Source organism: Hyaena hyaena, unplaced genomic scaffold, assembly GCF_003009895.1.
Source record: "Hyaena hyaena isolate Hyena2069 unplaced genomic scaffold, ASM300989v1 scaffold_7, whole genome shotgun sequence".
NCBI lineage: Eukaryota > Metazoa > Chordata > Mammalia > Carnivora > Hyaenidae > Hyaena > Hyaena hyaena.
The window spans coordinates 1,948,741-1,970,035 of NW_024080639.1; the positions used below are offsets into that span (position 1 = coordinate 1,948,741).

At 38.7% G+C, this 21,295-nt stretch overlaps 1 protein-coding gene across 1 annotated transcript in view; it reads left to right on the forward strand.

The window, feature by feature from the left end:
* The window catches only part of RPGRIP1L (RPGRIP1 like), a 92,930-nt gene that overhangs the window by 22,606 nt on the left and 49,029 nt on the right, over positions 1-21,295 (forward strand). Inside the window, exons 8-15 of the mRNA XM_039241749.1 lie at positions 466-571; positions 3,083-3,229; positions 4,785-4,858; positions 11,086-11,225; positions 16,462-16,568; positions 16,877-16,927; positions 17,613-17,792; positions 18,577-18,694. Coding sequence (XP_039097680.1) covers positions 466-571; positions 3,083-3,229; positions 4,785-4,858; positions 11,086-11,225; positions 16,462-16,568; positions 16,877-16,927; positions 17,613-17,792; positions 18,577-18,694 — 923 coding nt within the window. The remainder of the gene's footprint in view (positions 1-465; positions 572-3,082; positions 3,230-4,784; positions 4,859-11,085; positions 11,226-16,461; positions 16,569-16,876; positions 16,928-17,612; positions 17,793-18,576; positions 18,695-21,295) is intronic.

A 21,295-nucleotide genomic window follows, 5' to 3' on the forward strand; every position in this document is an offset into this window, starting at 1 on the left:
TGGTGGGAAGATGAGTGGCTGTATCGCATATTTTTGTCTTAGAGAAAAGTAGTAGTATGATAGTCCTCCTTAAAATGAGCCTGAAGTGCGGGGCAGAACAATCGCTGTGCCGTAGCCTGACCTCCTTTTGCACCATCTTTCAGGACGCTGTAAAATGGTTTTAAGCGCAGATTACAAGCTGTGGTAGAAGCGACACAAGTCATCAAATTTGGGTCTCCCTGCATACTCGGAGAATCTATGAATTTGTGACAGTTCAAGAGCAATGACTGGTTGGCTTTAAATAATGCATCTATCCTAAGTGTATGATAGGATACACCAAAAACCTTAGTGACTGAGAAGCAAGTGTGTGAATTTTCCCTAGGTAACTTTTTAATGAAAAGTTTTGATTCCACCACACGTTGTTTTCTTTTGCCTTGCATTTTTTTATTCTCTCTCTCTCTCTTTTTCTTAAACACGCTGTTGAAGGTCAAACATTCGGGACAATGTAGAAATGATTAAGCTTCATAAACAACTAGTGGAGAAGAGCAATGCTCTGTCAGTATTGGAAGGAAAGTTTATTCAGCTTCAAGAGGTACTGTGATCATTTATTTTATTACGGTGATACATAGATACAAAGGTTCAAAGAGAGTGTTTATGTTCTTTCATTTTAAACAGAATGGTTGTAACACTAAAAAGTTTTTTTTAAAGATGCTCTTTTTATTCTTACACATGTATACTTTCACTTCGTGTCTTCTTTGTAATTTATAACTTAATAGCTAAAGAAATAACTCACCAGTTGGGCTGTTTATAAATATCTATGTCATCTTAAAATAATAGACATGTTTATCATAAATTATCTCATGCCAAGAAAATGTATTTTTAACTCCTTTTATCTGAATTCATATGGGCACATAGCACTGAAGGGTTAGACATATTTGCATATCTCTTCAGTTCTAAGCATTTATGAAATAGCCAAGACAGAACAGGTTATAAATAGGTCAGTAATCAGGTTTCATTCCATCTTTCTCTGATGTGTTTGGTTTTGGCGCTATGTCCCGTTATCACAAAATATTTGAATAGCCATCATGTCAGCTACCAGGGTACTTCTTTTACTTCTTCATCATTCAGGTCGACAATACTAGGCACTCTTCACCCCCCTGGCCACTCTAACAAGATCGTGGCCCCACAGGAATGTGCCAGCGGAAGGCTCCTATTGACTGGCACTGCATAATTAACGTAGGTTCTGGAATTAATGAACTCCCAAACATTCCAGATGAACACAATTCATATGAAGCAGTAGTTTCTTTGAAGTGCTGAGACCAGGAAAGCAGTAAGTTGATGGAAAGCATAGGGTCATCGGAAGCCTAAATTTACTCTCGAATTAGGTAAATGTTTTTAAACTTGTACTCTGGTGTGTGCTTTCCATCCTGCAGGAGCTTCCTTAAATGCAAAGTAGTAACTGCCTTCCACGTAAATATGAGAGCTTATGAAAGAGAGAAGGCTAGTCGGAGAGTGGAGTCAATAGCACTGGCTACCCATAGATACAAGAGGGAAATTAAGAAAACATGGAGCCGAGGGCCATTTTCAACATGGGAAATTAGGAAAGGAAATAAAAAGTGACATTTCGTTCTTCTGTCACTTTGACCACTTGACTTCCATTTAACAGTGATGCCAAGTATTTCTTCCAGTACCACCAGTAGCTAGTGTCTCCTATAGCACAGGCTCCTCTTTTGTGCACTGACATTGGGTAAAGAAAAGATTTAAGAGGTTCAGACCAACAGCTTCAACGAATGAGGTAGGAAGTCCAGGAAAAGGTGGTTAAAGATAATGTATTCTAATAATACCAAGATTACCAAAAATTGAACTCCCGTGACTCAATACCTATGTTTCTTTTAAATGATTGAAGAACTTCAGTTCAGATGTTTATCTTTTTTTTTCTTCTTGAGAGAGAGGTGTGTATGCCGTGCGTACACATAGGCAGGGGAGAGGCGGAGAGAGCATCTTAGGCATTGTCCACCTCCAACGCAGAGCCCAATGCCGGGCTCCATCTCACAACCATGAGATCATGATCTGATCCGAAATCAAAAGTCATATGCTCAACTGACTGAGCCACGCAGGCACCCCAGAACTTAAGTGATTTTAATTAGGATATGAGCCATTACATGTTATGGTCATGATTTCTATGAAAAGACTTTAATATCATCATCACCTTTTTTTATTTATAAAAAAGAAAAGTGGGGACACCTGGGTGACTCAGTAGGTTCAGCGTCTGACTTCGGCTCAGGTTATGATCTGGTGGTTGGTGGGTTCGAGGTCCACATCGGGCTCTGTGCTATTAGCACAGATCCTCTGTCCCCTTTTCTCTACCCCTCCCCAGCTTATGCTTTCTCAAAAGTAAGTAAACAGTAAAAAAAAAAAAAAAAAAAAGTATGTAACATCTAAGAATATAAATTTAAAACGTATCCATAAATGCCATTTTAAAAATTAAGAAGATTAGGATGTGTGGCTGGTATGGTCAGTGAAGCATCTTGATCTCAGGGCAGTGAGTTCAACCCCCACTTTGGGCATAGAGATTACTTACAAGAAAAATAAAAAATTTTTTTTTTGAAAACTTCAGTAACTATTTTCCTGAATTGAAAATTTCAACCTAATTGTATTAAAAGTAGAAGCTAACCTTCTGTTAGCCTGTTTATATGCTGTGGTGACAAAGCCTTTCAAGTTTCATTATCTGTGGTCAGCATTTATTTTTGACCCATGTGGCGGCATTTTTAGACAGCGTGTCCAACCACTGTAGCCACAACAGAAAGAAAAAAAAATTGCCAAAACCACTGGTCACTAATCAGCCAGTCAAAACCTAGGAGGAAATAAAATAAAGGACAAAAAGTTTGCATCATGTGACTCTGTGCTAGGAAAACTCTATGTATTTTTTCCTAATTACACACTTGGGTCACGAGTGTCTCCATGGACCAGTAGCGCGCACACGTTTGGGAGGTGAAGAATAACCTGTATAATGTACACTTTAGGAGTACCTTCACTTACAGCATTGTCGTCACTTGTTTAACACAGAATCCAAGAGTAATTTCGAAACAATCTTGTATTTTAGAAGCAGAGAAGTCTCCGGATCAGCCACGAAGCCTTGATGGCAAATGGAGACGAGCTAAATGCGCAGCTCAAAGAGCAGCGCTTAAAATGCTGCAGCCTTGAGAAACAGTTACACGCCGTGACGTTTTCTGAAAGGAGAATAGAAGAGGTGAGCTCCCAGGAGGCTGTTAGCCCTCGGCTGCGTTAAAACTTCTCTGGGGTGCCCGGGGCAGCTCAGTCGGTTAAGCATCCGACTTCGGCTCAGGTCATAATCTCACAGCTTGTGGGTTCGAGCCCTGTGTCGGGCTCTTTGCTGACAGCTCAGAGCCTGGAGGCTGCTTCGGATTCTGTGTCTCCCTCTCTCTCTGCCCCTCCCCAGCTCGTGCTCTGTTTCTGTCTCTCGAAAAAATAAATAAATGTTAAAAAAAAATAATAAAAAAAACTCCTCTGTAACTGTTTTGAAAAAGTAAAACAGAGACATTCCAAGCAGCGCATTTATTTAAAAATCCCAAACTACATACACGGTGCTTTGAGCACAGCAAAGCATAGTGCCGTTGTCATGGGCAAGGCATCTCAGTGCTTGCAAACACTTGCTAGGGGGCTGATACTCACTGTTCACCTAAAGGGTTGACTCTTGAGGGAAAAGAAGACACGTTTCGAAACTTACCTGTGGAACTTAACTTTCTCAACCTTAATATCTTATGAGCCTTTTGAGATACCAAGACAGCGTTAGAGGAATCCACATCTGTTTCTGGGGAGAAGGGTATTCTGCTCTGCAGCGTCAGCAATTTTGTGAAAATATTTAATTTTTTTCTAGGGAGTTGTTTGAAAACTTATCTTTCTATTATTGTCACTGCTCGTGTCTCCCAGCTAGCACAATCTCTTTCTGTAGCCTCTTAAATTTGTTCTTAAAGAGAATGAACTGAGGCAGTGAAATAAGATGCCTACATTCTGCTCTGATCTTGGGAGAGAGAATCTTTACTATGCCTCAGACTTGCATCAAGAGGGAGTTATGAAAATGGAAATGAACTTTAAGAGTGCTCTGATCCGTGGGAAAGGATCATAACTACACAATATACTGGTGAATAAAACTTTAAACATAAATGCTAGACAGAAATACAGAAAGCTACATGGTAGTCATAAAGGCATAATGATTACCCTCAGTTCGTTTCTAAAAATATTATTCATCAGGATAAAACAAGGCATACAGTTTTATTTATTCATTCACTTATTTAAAAGATGTGCTACCGGCTCTTTGTAAACCCCAGGTAACATAAGAAGTTAGGTCTTCAGAGTAAATCGTGCATCGCACAATTCGTTTGAACCATGAACCAAAAGAAAGGTTAATCCTTTTATTTTTATGGGCCAATTGGAAATTAACACAAAATTAACATAATGATGGAATTCATCGGGGAGGGAAGTGAAAAATATGTTTCCCAGACTTCATAGCAAACTTTTAACACATTCTTTATTGAGTTTTGGCACATGTCACCATAGAGCAGTGCATACGTCTCTACTAAATTAAAACAAATACTAATTTCATGTTAACTTAACAACTTAGAAAAAGATCGGTGCTAAATGAAATACAGACGATACTAGTTAACTAGTTAGCAGCTGCGATTTAGAAATCAAGACTAAAACATGTTAGCCCCCTCTCATGTTATTTTACTCCCATGTAGATTTATATGATAATCGCCTAATGTGTCATTTTCTTTGCATTTTAGTTGCAGGATAGAATCAATGACCTAGAAAAGGAACGGGAACTTTTAAAGGAGAGCTACGACAAACTTTATACCAGGTAAATCACGATACGTGTGTTCTCTTGTTCTCTTGCTTGAGATCCTTTATATCAAAGCAGTGGACATCAGAATATCTAATATTGATTAAAGAACCGGAAGTGGGTGATTGAAAAAATATATGTGTGTTACAAAAGAAAAATTAGCCGTTTTGGGGCATTCGTGATAAGTTCTTTAACCTGAGCAGGAGCCTATTACTAGCAAACCGTGTCATTGTGTTGCCAGTAGCAACTGCTCTCGTTTACTGGACGTAAGCCATGAGGAGCAGGCACTGTGCTAGGCACTCTTCAAAGTGTAAGTGTGTCACACCAACCTGGAAATGTAGGTATTGGGAATGCCCGTGTTCGGTTTATTTATTTAAATACTCCCTACACTCAACATGGGGATCAAACTCACGACCCTGAGATTGAGAGTCACATGCTCTTCTGACTAAGCCATCCAGGCGCCCCTCAAGATAAATTTTAAAGGGCTACTTCAATTTTGTCTTTTAATCTACGTCAAAATGATGGTATTTTAAAAAGTAAGCCCTTCCAATGGTTTTACAAACGAACTTCTGCACCACAGCTAAGTTCAGTTAAGTGCTACAGATATCTGTGTGTGTGTCCACATATGGTGTGTATTTTTAAGTCTTTTTAGTACATGATAATTGATAAAGGGTAAAGACAGGAAAGTATTTTCCTATACGTGAAAGTAAATTACATGAAAGTGTAATTTACATGAAAGTAAATTTACTCTACATATTAGAAGATGTATGTTAGAGCAGATATTCAAAGGTTGCTTCTGTTGATCATATTCTGAAATGTCACAAAAGAGTCATCTGATGCACCGACACACTTTTTTACAGTATGTTTTAACAGTCAACTTACATTCTATAAATTAAACAAATAACTAAAGAGTATAGGGATAGGCTGTTGTTTATGTTTACTTTGAAAAGATGCGCAGATTAATGTCGTGCATCATGCTAGTGGCATGGGTCATCTATGTTGTTTACCTACTAGTGTTGATGATCTTCGCACAGCCGCTCATGATGTTAAGGGGTATCGATAGCAGGGCCCCCCCAGTGGTCCATTCAGTCAAGCGTCCGACTTCGGCTTATGATCTCATGCTTCATGAGTTCGAGCCCCGCGTCGGGCTCTGTGCTGACAGCTCAGAGCCTGGAGCCACCTTCAGATTCTGTGTCTCCCTCTCTCTCTGCCCCTCTCCTGCTCACACTGCCTCTCTCTCTCTTTCAGAAGTAAATAAACATTAAAAAAAATTTTTTTAAACCATTATCAATAGCAGATTCAGACATTAGTTAAAATAATATCTGGGGCTCTTTAGCAAGGATAGACCAGCTAAAAATCCTTATGTGGGCTCTGCCTTGGACCCCTTCCAGATCATTTGGCCCTACAGCTTTGTTCTGGCCCCTCTCTCATTAACCATGATTAATTTTACCTAAAGCATTTATTATACCTCCTTTTTTTTACATTTTTATTATGTCTGTATTTTTATTTTGAGAGACAGAGACAGAGAGAGACAGAGAGCAAGTGGGGGAGGTGCAGAGAGAGAAGGAGACACGGAGTCCGAAGCAGTCTCCAGGCTCTGAGCTGTCAGCACAGAGCCCGATGTGGGGCTCGAACCCATGGACTGTGAGATCATGACCCGAGCCGAAGCCGGATGCATAACCGACTGAGCCACCCGGGCGCCCCTATCACACCTCCTTTTTTCATTTATTTTGAGAGAGAGAGAGAAAGAGAGAGAGAGAGAGGAGGAGGGGAGGGGCAGAGAGAGAGAGAGAGAGAGAGAGAGAGAGACTCCCAAGCAGGCACCATGCTATCAGCGCAGAGCCAGATGTGGGGCTCAAACCCATGAACTACGAGACCGTGACCTGAGTTGAAATCAAGAGTCTGACACCTAACCGACTGAGCCACCGAGGTATCTCCTATATTCTCATTTCTGTAGAACAATTCAAGGTTTATACTGATTCATATCTAAGTATTTGGTCGTTATATGTTTGAAATTTCCACATTTCAGTATATAGATCACACAACCACTGCATTATAGGGCAGAGGAAATAATTTTATCCCCACATTTTAGAAATGAGGGAATTGAAAGCCAAGAAAAATTAAGAGACTTGTACAGAGCCACACAACATTGCTCAGACACCCCAGCCCAATTCTTTTGACTCTAAAACTTGATTTCTTTTCCCCCCTATGCTTCACTATCTCTCATTTTTAATTGTGTTGGAAAACTGGTTCTGTGGAAGGGAAACAGTCACGGAACCACAGAACTATCATTCATTCAGGAATTTTTATTGACTTATATTTATCTTCAACATCTTGTAATTTCAAATAATTTAACATGGTCTTTAATACAAGAAAAATAAGTGCCATTTGGCCGTTGCTTATACATTTTCTACCTCCCTATTTGAGGATTTACTGAACATACCTTCTGGGAATAAAAAACATTAAACTTAGCCGGGAATAATGCATAACTGGAGTTTGGAGAGAGACATGTTTTTCTCATATTTACTTTATCACCATGAAACTTTATCTTTCCATATTAGAAGATGATCTGAGAGTGTAAATCTGACTTTGAAGGGTTTTTTTAAATGTTTTATGCTTGAGCTACATTTTTTTTCCTGTCACATTAAAAACAGACTTCATTATGCAGCTCGCACTTGAATTTCGTGTGAGGTATATGGAAGTAAATGTGTGTAATGAGTGTCAAAACATTTTGTGTCCAAAAAAAAAAAAAACCTAATGTCACTTAGGCACAAAACCTAGCAGCACACATGATAGCAAACAAAACTAAAATTCTCTAATACAAATTTTTAAAATATAATATGTTTTCAGAAACACACTTGGAGAAACTTCTACAAAATTCACTGTCGTCTTTAAGATTCTTTAAAGCTCTTGTATTCCGTGGCACTGTTACCATTATTGCCAACAACTAGAGCTCATCAAAAACTAAATACAATTTACTCCCTGTTTGGTTAGTCATAGCGATAGCATGTTTTTAGAAGGAGAGCATTTGTTTGTTATTCAAAACTGGCTAGTTTTCAGGAGAAAAATATGATTTGCAGATTACATTCTCATCTTCCTTTCCCAAATGAAATTTCGAATGTGTTTATTACTTGACATATGACATATTAAAGAATCATCTGGTAAGATAAAACCCTCATGTTAGTATTTGGAACGAGCTCGTTTTAATATGCGAAAACATTTTTGATACACTGCCAAGAAATAAGTATAACCTTATTTAAGAAATACTCCATTTGGAAAATCAGAAGGAACTTTTTTGCAATTAAATCTACGTGGTCAGAGAGAAACTCTACACTGCAGTGTCGCAAAGCTGCGCCCCACCTTGAAGTTGGCGTAGTTTGAGGGTGGTAGCACTGATGAGTACAATGGTCCTTCAGCTGTGAAATCTATGAATAACCTGGAAAACAGCAAAACGTGGCTTTTACCACCCCTTTGGAACCTCCCTTCCCCAGCCTCCCATCACCGTCCAATTCAGATTTAGCCCATTTGAGAGAGGATCCAGAGACTCTGTTAGAGATGAGAGACACTAATACCTATTTTAGGAAAAAAAAGACTTGGTCCGGTCTTTGAAGAGGGTATTAACCTTTTTGAGAATTGGGTGAAGCAGGTTTTCACAGTGTAATCAGTAGCCATCTACTATCCAAAACTTAATGGAGCCCTGCCGACCAGCCACAGACTTTCTGAGGTCCCTTTCTGTAAAGTGAGCGCCCGTCCCCTGCAGTCTTCTGGGAATCACAAGAGGTCACGTGATCCAAAGTGAGCACTTTGTGCTTCTCAGAAATCAAACCAAGTACATTCAGGGCATTATTTTCTTTCAGTAGGTGAAATATCCCTATGTAAATTTCCATTAGGTCCTAACTGAAGCACCTATGGATTTCTTCATGGATGATTTAGAGCTTATTCTTCCATCTCTTTCCCATTAGGGTGGCCTTAAACATGGGAATAAGTAGAATTTCTTCTGTAAGAAAAAAGACCTTAGGGTGGAGATGAGTTCTTTAGCTTTGATTTCAGTCTGGTCATGTTGTTGATCAAGAGTGTCCGCTGACCCATGACTGCCAGTGGTCATGCCAGTGGGCACAGGCACCAGTGGACATTCACTGTGGATGGACGTTCTCCCACTTCAGCAACATAACATAACAAATCAGATGTGCACACAGACCAACTATGATCCCCCCCTTGGTTGTCACTGTAGGCAATATACAAAAACATTTTCGTGAATAAAAGGTTCTCAAAGACTGTTCTCATATGCAGATTTAATCATGTACACAGCCTTTACAGAGAAAATGGAGCCAGATGTGGTTCTCCATTTATAGTTACACAGATGGCTCCAAGCATAGAGGAATACAGTAAATTCAAAAGGAATTCCTCATGAAACTCCAGTGGAATGTAATCCTAAATTTAGAGGGAAGATAGCAGTGGACTAAATTCAGATTGACTTATGCTGATTTACACTAGTATTTTGTGGGTTTGGAAAAACCAGGCTGCTAAATTGTTCTTAATTTAAACACATACAGCTTCTGATGTTTCTGCCAGATTAACTGTTGGTGATCTTTTTGCTGGTACTTATGCTATTGGAACACTACTGTTTCTAATTTTTGGCGTCTGATATAATGTATAATTGTGCCTATTTCATCATGCTAATTTTTTTTCCGGGTAGTACATGTTTTTAATAATACAAGACACGCACACACACACACACACACACACACCCGTACCCGTACATCCACATACATACATATGTGTGTGTTTGGTTTATATAATTTGACCAGACGCAGAAATTAAATTTGGTCTTTATTTTAAAAAATGAAAATGTAAAGGAATATTCTTTAATATTTAAAGTACATATTTTGTTTGGATTTCATTTAAGTCTAGGTAATTGTACCTTTGATCAAATTAACTTAAAATATCGGTATATAGGTTCATGCATTTTTTTAAGGTTCCATATGTGAAATGAGAACATTGATAGAAGAAACAGATGTCATATTTAGAGAAACTTCTAGAATTTCATTTATTTTTAAGTTCATATTATTTTAAATGCAATAAAAGCATTCAAAATGTAAAATAGATACATAATTCTGTTCCTTTGAAAGCTATGCCTCCCAGAAAAGTATCTCTTTTGGAAGAAAACCGCAAGATTAGCCAGGAGCAACATTAAGGGCAATTTTCAATGATAAGTTTTTCTTCCACTTACTTCATCGTCGGTACAAAACCAGATTTTATAAATTTTTGTTTCATTTAATGGTTTTAAAATAAGGAGAAGGGTCAAAGCTGCTGATAATTATTCAGTCATATCAAGCTTCACAGATAATAGTTTTCTGCTGAAATACAGATCAAGATCAGTTTTTCCAAAAACCTGGCTATCACCTGCAGAAGCTTTATACAACTCTGGATTCCTGGGCCCCAGGATCTTCATTTTTAAGTCTCCTCAAGTGTTGAGTATAGCTGGTCCAGCACCAGGGTTTAGCTTATCAGCATTTGGAAACCACTGGCATAAATGAATGCTGGGATTTAATCATGAGTCGATTTTAACGGTGGTTTAAACTGCTACACTTGTATCTTCATCATCCCTACCAGGGTGTTCTTACTAGGTTTTCATCCCAATCACGCGTTACAAGTAAAACCTTGTTCTTAGCCTGTTAACGCTCTTTGGCTTCTTGGGACAAAAACTGCATTCTCACTACTCCTGAGCAGCAGAGTCGCCGTCCTGTATTTCAGTGCATTACCCTTCCACGGCCGGAATTTTGTGAGTATGATAGTATCCCAGACTCTGTAAAACTTCCAGATTCTAGAAGTAGAGATCAGGTGGCGAGCCCCTTTCTCTGGGTGCTAAGAGGGCTCGTATGCGGGAGAGCCTAGTTTGAGCCGAGGCCCATGGCTGAGGTCTGGAGCCGCGGATTCCTCTGGAGCATGTGCAGTATCTGAATTCCTTTCCTAGTCCCACAAAAGCTGCACGCTGCCAACTTTTCTGACTGGAGAGCCCTAAATTAAGGCCAGTTCCTTTGCTCATCCCACAAAGCCTTTCATGTTTCCTAACCGCAGCCTGAGAAAGGCGCCTTGGTTTCAACAGCAGCAGACCGGCATATGTTTACTTAATTCCTAAGACATGATGACAGCGGTCTCTGTGCCACTAAAAGCTTTTCTCGCGCGCGTTTTTCGGCCGCGGCCGCTCTCCAGGCTCTCCTCCGCCTGTCACGTGTGTCTTGCAGTGCCTTCAGTGCCGCCCACGAGGAGCCGTGGAAGGGACGGGAGCAGCAGCTGAAAGTGCAGATCGCTCAGCTCGAGACTGCCTTAAAGTCTGACCTCACAGCCAAAACCGAAATCCTTGACAGAGTCAAAGCCGAAAGAGGTACATCCGCAACGACTCACTTCCGACCTGGGTGTCACCCGTCGCTATTCACTGGCCCCGGGCAGCATGGCGTGTGGCGCCTACTGCTTGGCCAGGCACCTTGCTGTATATGGGGTTCGGGGGCGGGGGATACAGAGCTTGTCTTGACAGCCGTCCACTTTCACGAGCTGAGCAGTCGGTCACTCAAAATTTCCATTTTCTCAGCCTTGTGTACATGCCAAAGGAATTCTTTTGTTTCTTTTGTCAGAGATACTTTCAGTTAGGTGTTCTTTTGGTTTTTTGTTGTTGAGCCTTCTTGTGTTCCACAGTCAACAAGCATTTCTTGAGCCGCCAGTCTGTGCCAGGCACTAAGTTCTGGGGCTGCAGCCATGAGCAAAACCCAGGCCTTGCCCTCATGCAACATAAATTCTATAGGGAGAAACTGACAGTAATCAAATAAGCATGCGCAGCGGGAGCAAAAACACAGCAGTGGAAGACGACAGGAGCAGACCTAGTTGCTTACTGGTTTTGGTAGGTCGAACAGGGACGACCTCTGTGATAATGAGATGTCTCAATCGACTGACTCTGTGACAGTGACCTTAAATACCAGGAAGACCTGTTAGGATGTCCCTGCTACAATAATAATCATTAATAAGTTTCATGTACGAATCACAGATCTCCCCCCTCTCACCTCAGGGAAGTAAAATAATCATAATTAAAGTAGCTGTCTGGCTGACTGGATTATACACACAGATGCACAACAGGGGAATTGAATTATTTGCGTCAAATGTCGTATCTGTTGCTCATCGTCTACGTAAACCAAGTGAGCTGATAATAACGTTGCCTCTTTTGAACATTCGTGATTCTGTTGCATTCGTGATTCTTGGATTCGTGTCCAAGGTTTAATGCAGGCTCGGGTAAAAAAAAAAAAAAAAAAAAACAAATTACAAATGTAGTCAGTACTCTATTTACCGATTTAGCTCACCATGCCTTATTTTATTAACTATAAGAGGGAGTTTTTTCCTATTTTGACATCTCTGAAGTTGGGATGCATCTTCTAAATAATAACATTTTAAAATTATGGTCTGACTTTTTCCAACACTTTGAGAAATCTGAAATCAGAACATTTCTTACAATCGATGTAGTTTTCGTTTCAATGAAACACATGTGCAGTATTTATTTACCGAATGGTTAAATTTCATGAAAAATTGTTTGTGAATTTTTCTTAAAATATTGTGAGTAAAATCAAATGACAACATGACTTGTGACCGGGTGGGTATTCAAAAATTTTGAGGGCAAAGATGCATAGTTCCTGATTTTAATATGGTGCCTACTTTTGTTTAGTAGTTGCTCAGTAAATTCTTGTTGACTGAAGGAAGTAGAAGCACTCTGTATTCACTCTCTCCTTTCCAAAAACAGATATAAAACTGCTCATTCTGAAAAGAAGAGAAATGAAGACAACCTGCCTTATTTCTGTGCTTTCTAGATTTCCCTAAATATCAAGTATTTCAGAACTCTTACGTCTAAACAGCTGGATTGGTTTCTGGAAAGAAACTCTTGAGGGGATAGAATCTTGGTGGTCTTTTCTTTTAACCTATCTATTGTTCATTTCCAAAGATTCTTTTAAATTATTAAAATTACAGTTGCAAAGTCATTTTAATCCCCCTGATCCATTCTTCATATTTTTTTTTTTACTAGCTTTTATCTCTTCTTGGGTTAAAAGAACCCAAGAAGTTAAAGCTTTTATCTCTTCTTGGATTAAAAGATTAAAAATAATTCACATACATCATTAAAAAATCCAGTTATCAAAAAAAATTTTCTAAAAGTCACTCAATCCCACACCCCACAAGATAATCACTATTAATATTTTTGTTTGTTCTCCCAGAGTTGTTTCTATATGTACAGAGGCACAGTTTTTATAGTGTGTGCTTTTTTTCTTTACTATGTTATGAAATCGTTCCTGAGTATAAATATAAACCCACATCATCATCATTTATAATGTCTGTCCTGGTTTTCCGTGTGAGAATGTACCAAAGATTGCTTAACAATTCCATTGATGAATTTTTAAAGAGTTTCAGTTCTGTTAAGTATCATAAACTTCTTTCTACACAAATCTTTACACATTCATTCAGTTGTCTTGTTAAGAAGAATTGCTACAACTGAATCTTTATTTTTAAGTCTGTTATTTTAGTTATTTTGCTTGAATACCCAAAATTTATAAGTCTAATGACTGAAGTTTGGGACTTTTTTGGTGAACATGTTACAATAGATTATAAGAAAAATGTTACAGGCTTGAACCTTTTTTTTTTCTGGGGGAGATACTAAACAAAAAAATTGAAATTGTCTGTATAAGGAAATCTTTATATTTAGAAAGTTCCTTTTTGTATTACAGATTTTGAAATTGTTTCATTCTACTTTGAAGTCTCTTCACACATTTACCTTTTCATTTATCGAGTGTTCTTTGCCAGAAGATGTTTCTTTGGCTTCTTAGACTCATTGATCTAACTGGCAAATTATTTTTAGAGAATACTCACCTCTTTATTCAAGGTACAAATTAGTTTCAGATTGTGTGAATATGTGGGGGAAGAATATGTAAATGCAGTTTGCATTTGGTTAATGCTTAAATTAACTGCATGTGTTTAAGGGCCCTGCTTTTGAAAGTTCCTTTCTATCTTTAGCTGAAATGCATAATTCAGCATAATGCATATGGTTATATTGATCACAGCTGAAGATATTAGCACAAAGGAGCTCTGAAAATTGTTTAGTTGAATTGTTCTCTGCACTCTGCTTATTAATGGTGTGCTTGAAGAACATAATTTTAAAAGAGTGAAATGTTATCCCATCTGAATAAAATGCTGTTTAGCTTAACCTGCTTTTTGTCAAATCATAAGGTAAGGAGGTTATTTTTCATCTTGTACAGGACACTTTGATTTTTCATATTATAATTCAGTGAGTCTATTTTTTCTTTGAACTACGGCGTCTCCGTGCTTCTTCTTTTTTTTTTTCAATATTTATTTTATTTATTTCTAGGAGAGAGAGAGAGAGAGAGACAGCGTGAACAGGGGAGGGTCAGAGACAGAGGGAGATACAGACTCCGAAATAGGCTCCAGGCTCTGAGCTGCCAGTCAGCACAGAGCCCGACGCGGGGCTCGAACCCACGAACCGCGAGATCATGACCTAAGCGAAAGTCGGACACTTAACCGACTAAGCCACCCAGGCGCCCCAACATCTCCATGCTTCTTAAAAGACCCAGGAGTTGTATCCCCAGTAAACAGTTTGAGAAAGGAAAAAGATCTTGGGTGATTCTACATGAAATCTAGTAGAGAGAAAGTTACTCGTATTCAGTAGTGTCTTCCCCCACCGATAAGCTATTTTCCCACTACTGACATCCTGGTTTTAAAAATGCCCGTGAAACGGGGACATTGTTGTTGAAACAGAAATCAGCAAAGGAAGAAACATTTGAGTAAGTTCATTTATACCTACCAGCATTTCATTCTTAGAACCCTTCTCTGAAGCACTGAAAGAATAGAGAAACAAGAGTATGAAAAAATAGTCATCAAAATACTCTCTGTCTGGACAAAGGGGAAGGAGTCCTGTCCTTTACACTGTGCCTTATCATCAGACCCCCAGTCCTTCTGCAGAGGCCAGGAAGGAAACTACCTTTGGTTTTACCTTTTTCTTACCATATTCACCTTCTTTCTGTCACCTAACCATTTCCATCTAGACTTCGTAACGGAATCAACATGAAATAAAGTGTTCTGCATTCTTACTCTACCCTGTAACTGAAAAAGTTGTTTATCTCCTCTAAAAACTTTTATTTATTATTCCTAATTTTGAGTTTAAAGACAAATAGTTGACCTTTACCTTCAAAATTTCCAAGTACTGTTCACATTTGGAAACTCCCACTTAGGTCACTAAATATTAGCAAAAGGGTAACTTTTGACCTTTCATCGATAAGATAAAAATGTTTATATATTTGATATTAAAATGTCTCTGCATATCATAGAGTCACTTTCTCTTTTTTACTTTCTAGTTTGCCAGGAAATACGTGACATTAAAAATATCCAAATTCAGTCCATTTCTTCTTAATTGTGTAATTTATGACTTTTACTTACATGTAGTATTTATATCCTGGGAACACAAAAGCATTATAAAAGTCAGAAATGTATTTTTGTATAACATGCATTCAGCGTGCAAATGTATTCACGTAAAGCATTCTTGGCAAATGTGTTGACTTGCTTTTTTTAAGAAAAGGAAGCAAAAACGTACAACTTGACTTGAGGACTTTTGATAAACACAAATCTTTGAAAACAGGATGAAATTAGTGGAGACACTCTGGATGACATGCTTTAGAGTTAGTCTACAGGGAGCCAAACAGGAGAATACCCAGCCCCAATAGTGAACTCTGTTGAAGAGTACACTCAGGAACACGAGACTAAAGAATAGATTTGTTAGCTGGCTATTTTTTTTTTTTTTTTGTTAAGTTAAGCGTATGTTTAATGCAGGGAGTGCAAAATTTGTCTCTTTATGGATTTACTGTCTTCTGTAGCTCTCCCCTGTGCTCCTGATCGTGGGTCAAGGCGGATGAGAACCTAGGTGGCTGTAACCTATCTCTGTTCCTTAGCGAGAGTCCTAAGTCCATGTCCTACTAATTAACAGCACGAACTCAATGAATAAAGACACACATGAATTATTACTGACGCTACCATGCCCTGGCTGGGAATCCATCCCTCCTCTCTTAGCAGATTTGTTCAAAGTGTAGTTGATTAGAATTACAGATTTAGTTATTACCCGAGAAATTATGTTGCTTTAATAAAAAAGACTTTATGCTAAATTGGAAAAAGAAAACTCAAGGAAATCAATTAAAGCACTAAAAGACAAAAAAAAAATTTTTTTTGCATGCCTTTCAGGACCCTTAATAAGTAAGTAAAAATCATAGATTTAGAAACATATTTTCTTAGGTATTTTAGATAGAATGTTCCTTTGAAGTCCCAGAGGCCACAATTTCCTTCTATTAATACTGTGAACTTAAGTCTTCAGTTTTTGATAAGCAAGTGGATCATATGGTAGACACATGATAGCGTTCGTTTGTTCCTCATTCTCCTGCTGCCTTTGTCTAGGTGCTAGCATCATTTCCTCTCTGACCAGAGCAATGCTAGATCAAGCTTGGCATGTATCAGGAATTAAATTAATTTTAAATGTGTTCTTACACCCCATGCTCTCTTACCTCTCTAACGGCATTGACTTTATTTTTAAGACCAAAATGAGAAACTCACCCAAGAAAATAGAGAACTACAGTTACAGTATCTGGAACAAAAGCAACAACTCGATGAACTTAAAAACCGCATGAAGTTTTACAACCAGGTGAACTGTTTTTCTTATTTAGGAGACAAGCTCCAAATGTTTATCTAAATATTTTCTACACAGAGGAAACACTATACTACAAAGCAAAAGAAGACAAATATATTACTTAGATTATGAAGTCATGGTTATTACGCAGCTGGCATTTCAGGAGGAGATTCTGAATAGTCAGAATGTCTCTTTTACTTAGTTTATTAATTCATGCTATCAGGCGGCTCATATTCCATGAGGATAATCTGCATAGTTGGAATGTCTCTTGTACTTTCCATTAATATCTCATTGTGAGCTTTTACTAACTCTATCTTTTGCAGGAGAGTGATATTAATGCTGATGAATTGAGTGAAGCTCTCCTGCTTATAAAGGTAACTTTCTGAACCTCACCATGAATTTCATGTCTACATTGAACTGTTTCAGCATAATGATGACCCTTGTCTGTAACCCTTATACTTGGAGAATGAATTATTCAGGAAAGTGGTCAGGTGACATTTAGTTACAGCATATACATATTTCATAATGACATCAAAATTACATTAAAGTAGACCTCAAAAACTCTTATTTAAAGCACTTTCCCTAACTGTAACAAACATTTCACTTTTATACCCCTCGCTATAAAACTAATCAACAATTTTCTGTCCTGAGAGACCTTGGTACACCCCATTATCTTAAGTAAAATATTGAATTATAAATGTTACCAGAAGATATTTTTCAGTTTGAGGATATTCTGTTATTTATAAGAAGACCCGAGAAAATACATTTCTTTCCCTTTAGATCAATACTGTGTAGCATTTAATCAACTGAAGAAATAGAAATAAATGTACATGATTCTTCTTAATGTCATGAAGTAATAAACTGTTTTTTGAATTCTCTGTAATTGTTCCAAATGTCTATCTAAATATAATTTTCTGTATCAGGAATGTTTTATTCCTGATGGAAAATGGAAATATATCTGTTTTCAATTAATGAGTGTTCCTTGCCATATCTATATTAATTCACATGATTATATTTTAGAAATTCTTATTTCAGTAAGAAAACATGTTTCTATTTTAGGCTCAAAAATCACAAAAAAATGGAGACCTTTCCTTTTTAGAGAAAGTAGACAATAAAATTAACAAAGATCTAGAACGCTCCATGAGAGAGCTACAAGCAACTCACGCAGAAACAGTGCAAGAGCTTGAAAAGACACGAAACATGCTAATTATGCAACATAAAATTAATAAAGATTATCAGGTAAGGTGCTACACTACGTCAGGAAAATAGATTTCCCTTAATAGTCTACCGATGATTTACTTTTCTAAGCAGTGTTATGCGTTATCATCTGTTATAATCTCTTGTCATTTATTACCACATGCCTGGAATGTGGCCTCGTAACTGGGTACTTAGAGTCAGTAGTCTAAAAACAATTCTTTTAAAGTCCCTGGTTTTAGGGGCGCCTGGGTGGCTCAGTCGGTTAAGCATCCGACTTCGGCTCAGGTCATGAACACCCGGTTCGTGGGTTCGGCCCCGCGTCAGGCTCTGTGCTGACAGCTAGCTCAGAGCCTGGAGCCTGTCTTTGGATTCTGTGTCCCCCTCTCTCTCTGACCCTCCCCTGCTTACGCTGTCTCTATCCTTCTCTCAAAAAAAAAAAAAAAAAAATTTTTTTTAAATAAAATAGGTCCCTGGTTTTAGAGACCAAACAGCAGCAACAAATTCACCTTTGCTCACATTAGCACATTCTGCAAATGGATGATAGTTATCCTGAAGCCCTGCCGCAACCGCATGTTATTTTAACCTATAACAGACAGGACAGTCACCCCCATCAGAAGGGATCTCAGGTTTTGTTAATTTTGCTCCTGATTTATGAACTTTGCCAAGCATAAGTTTCTAAACTGTAAGCTGTTTGAGGTCAGAAAACCATGGTTTACAGCGCCTAATATCTCCAAAATCTAGGGAAATGCTTGAGTTGTAGTTGCTTTGAAAAATGAAAATGGAACTAATCCGAAGTATTGAAACTTGTTATCTCTTATTTTTTTAGATGGAAGTTGAAGCAGTGACCCAGAAGATGGAAAATCTGCAGCAAGATTATGAACTCAAAGTGGAACAATATGTTCATCTTCTTGATACCAGAGCTGCACGCATTCAGAAACTAGAAGGTACAGTGCGCACAATTCTTTGTCTACCGTAACCAGACGAATGGAGTTTACAGCAGTGGAAAATGTCATCCCAATCTATACTCATGCTTTCTTTTTGCTCTATTTTTTCTTTCCAATTCATAACTGTAATGAGAATTTACCAGAAAGGTGGTTTTTATCTGATTCTTTTCTACTCAAGAACTTTTAGTAACTTTCTACTGCTTTTTGGATCCAGTATTGCAGGCAAGATTTCAAAGTGGTTTATGGAGCACGACAGAACTCACTTTACCACCTCTTCGAATTTCTGTTCTGAGCAAGCTGTGTGTCTCAGCCAAACAGTCCGCTTGCTTTTTGTCAGACTCACATTTCTCCATCCTATCACCGTATCTCTGTCCCTCCAAAACCTCCGTTACACCCACCATGCTCCCTTCCTACCCTGCTCCAAAATCTAACCAAATGCAGTGCATGCCTGTGCCAGGAAGCTGGCTCTCATCACTCCTAACCAGTCATTCCTCTACTTGAAATGCCCTTACGGTGGTTTCCAGACTTTACCGAGTATGAAAATCAGGCGGGAAACTTGTTTCAAAGGTAGCTTCCCGCGCCCTATCCCTAGAGACCCAGGGGCCCGCAATGCTGTTATATTTAGAAATAACTCCAAGCGACTCAGACGCAGGGGCAAAGCCACACTGAAAAACACTGCCTCCCTACTTACCATTCTGCCTCTTCTGTACTCAGGAAGTGTGTTTGGGGATTGCACTCTGTAAGTGTTCTTCAGTGTTGGAGTTTTACATATTCCCTGTGACGGCAGGATAAGTTCTAAGATGCCAAGTACTTTGTCTCTCTTTCATGTCCCCTGCCGTGTGGTGTCTAAGTAACAGGCTCTATGCCAGCAGTAACTTACACTCTGAAAAATTACTGAGGATCCCAAGGGCCTCTTGCTTCTACAGGTCATACTTAGTATACTTATCATGCTAAGAATTAAAAGTGAGAAATTTGGAAAATATTTCTTTTATATCATGCTAAAATAACAGTAATAAACCCATTAAGTGTTAACATAATTTACAGTATTTATTTTTAAAAAGCTGTACTTTTCATACAAAAAAAATAGTAAGAAAAGCTACATTGTTCTAAATTGTTTTCCTTTTTTTTTTTTAATTGCTTGACGTTTTTGCAAACTTTTTGGTGTATACCTTAATAGAAAACAGTTGGGCTTTTAGACCTGCTTCTGTATTCAATCTGTTATGATATCACACATCATGTAGAGTTTGGGAAACTCCATCATACACTTGTGAGAGAATAAGAATGAAAAAGGCAAATCACATGTCAGGATTATTTTAAAAATAGTTTTGACCTCACAAACCTCCAGATCAGTTTCAGGAGCCCTCAGCATTCCCAGACCACACTTGGAGAACCGCTGCTCAGAGTAGAAGGATTCGGTAAATCTCTATCTCCCTGCACAGGGTTTCCAGCAGTCAAAGAGCAGTATATACCTTTTATTTCAAGTAGTACTCACTAAAAATTTGCCTAATAGAATTTTCCTGCATAACAAGGAGGTCACGTAGCTTGGGATTTTCATTCCTTTTGGTCTTACTAAATCTTCAGTATATTTTATCAGTCCCCAATATTCATTGATCTATCCCATAAACATGCTCAAGCTCTTAAAGCACACTAAGTGAAGTGCTGGGCAGTGAGAACCCAAATAGTAAAAGAAGCTCAGGTACCACCGTCAACGAACTCATAAGATGGAGCAAGTAAACAGACAGTCATCCTTTACCATGAAGAGTGTAAAATGCAAAAGGAAAATGCGAAAGATACGGAGGAAACATTGAGAGAATGCCTGCTTTTACCTGAAGGTTCAGGGAAGACCCCCCGCCCAACACCCCTCTCCGGTAGGTTTGGAATCTTCAAAGATGAGAGAATTCACCACTATGGAAAAGCAAGAAAAGCCTTCCAGGAAGTAGAGGAGGCAGGTGAAAATGACCTTGATGTAAAGCACTGCCATTCATTTGCAAATGAACGGAACTCCCAAGATTGGAGATTCCTTTTTTTTTTTTAATTTTTTTTTTAATGTTTTATTTATTTCTAGGAGAGAGAGAGAGAGAGACAGTGTGAGCACGGGAGGGTCAGAGAGAGAGGGAGTCACAGACTGAAACAGGTTCCAGGCTCTGAGCTGGCAGTCAGCACAGAGCCCGACGCGGGGCTCAAACCCACGAACCGCGAGATCATGACCTAAGCGAAAGTCGGACGCTTAACCGACTAAGCCACCCAGGCGCCCCAACCAAGATTGGAGATTCCTAAAGGGAGGAGAATCTCTCCAGACATGGCTGGAAAAAAAAAAATCATAAAGGCCCTGTATGCCACCCTGAAGAGTTTTTGTTTGGTTGGTTTTGGGTTTTTTAATGATTTTTTATTTATTTATTTTGAATAAGAGAGATAGAAAGCACAAGTCAGGGAGGTGCAGAGAGAGAGGGTAAGAGAATCCCAAGCTGGCTCTGCACTGTCAGGACAGAACCTGACGCGGGGCTTGAACCCAGAAACTGGAGATCATGACCTGAGCCCAAGTCAGACACTTAACTGACTGAGCCACCCAGGTGCCCCTGCCACTCTGAAGAGTTTTAACCT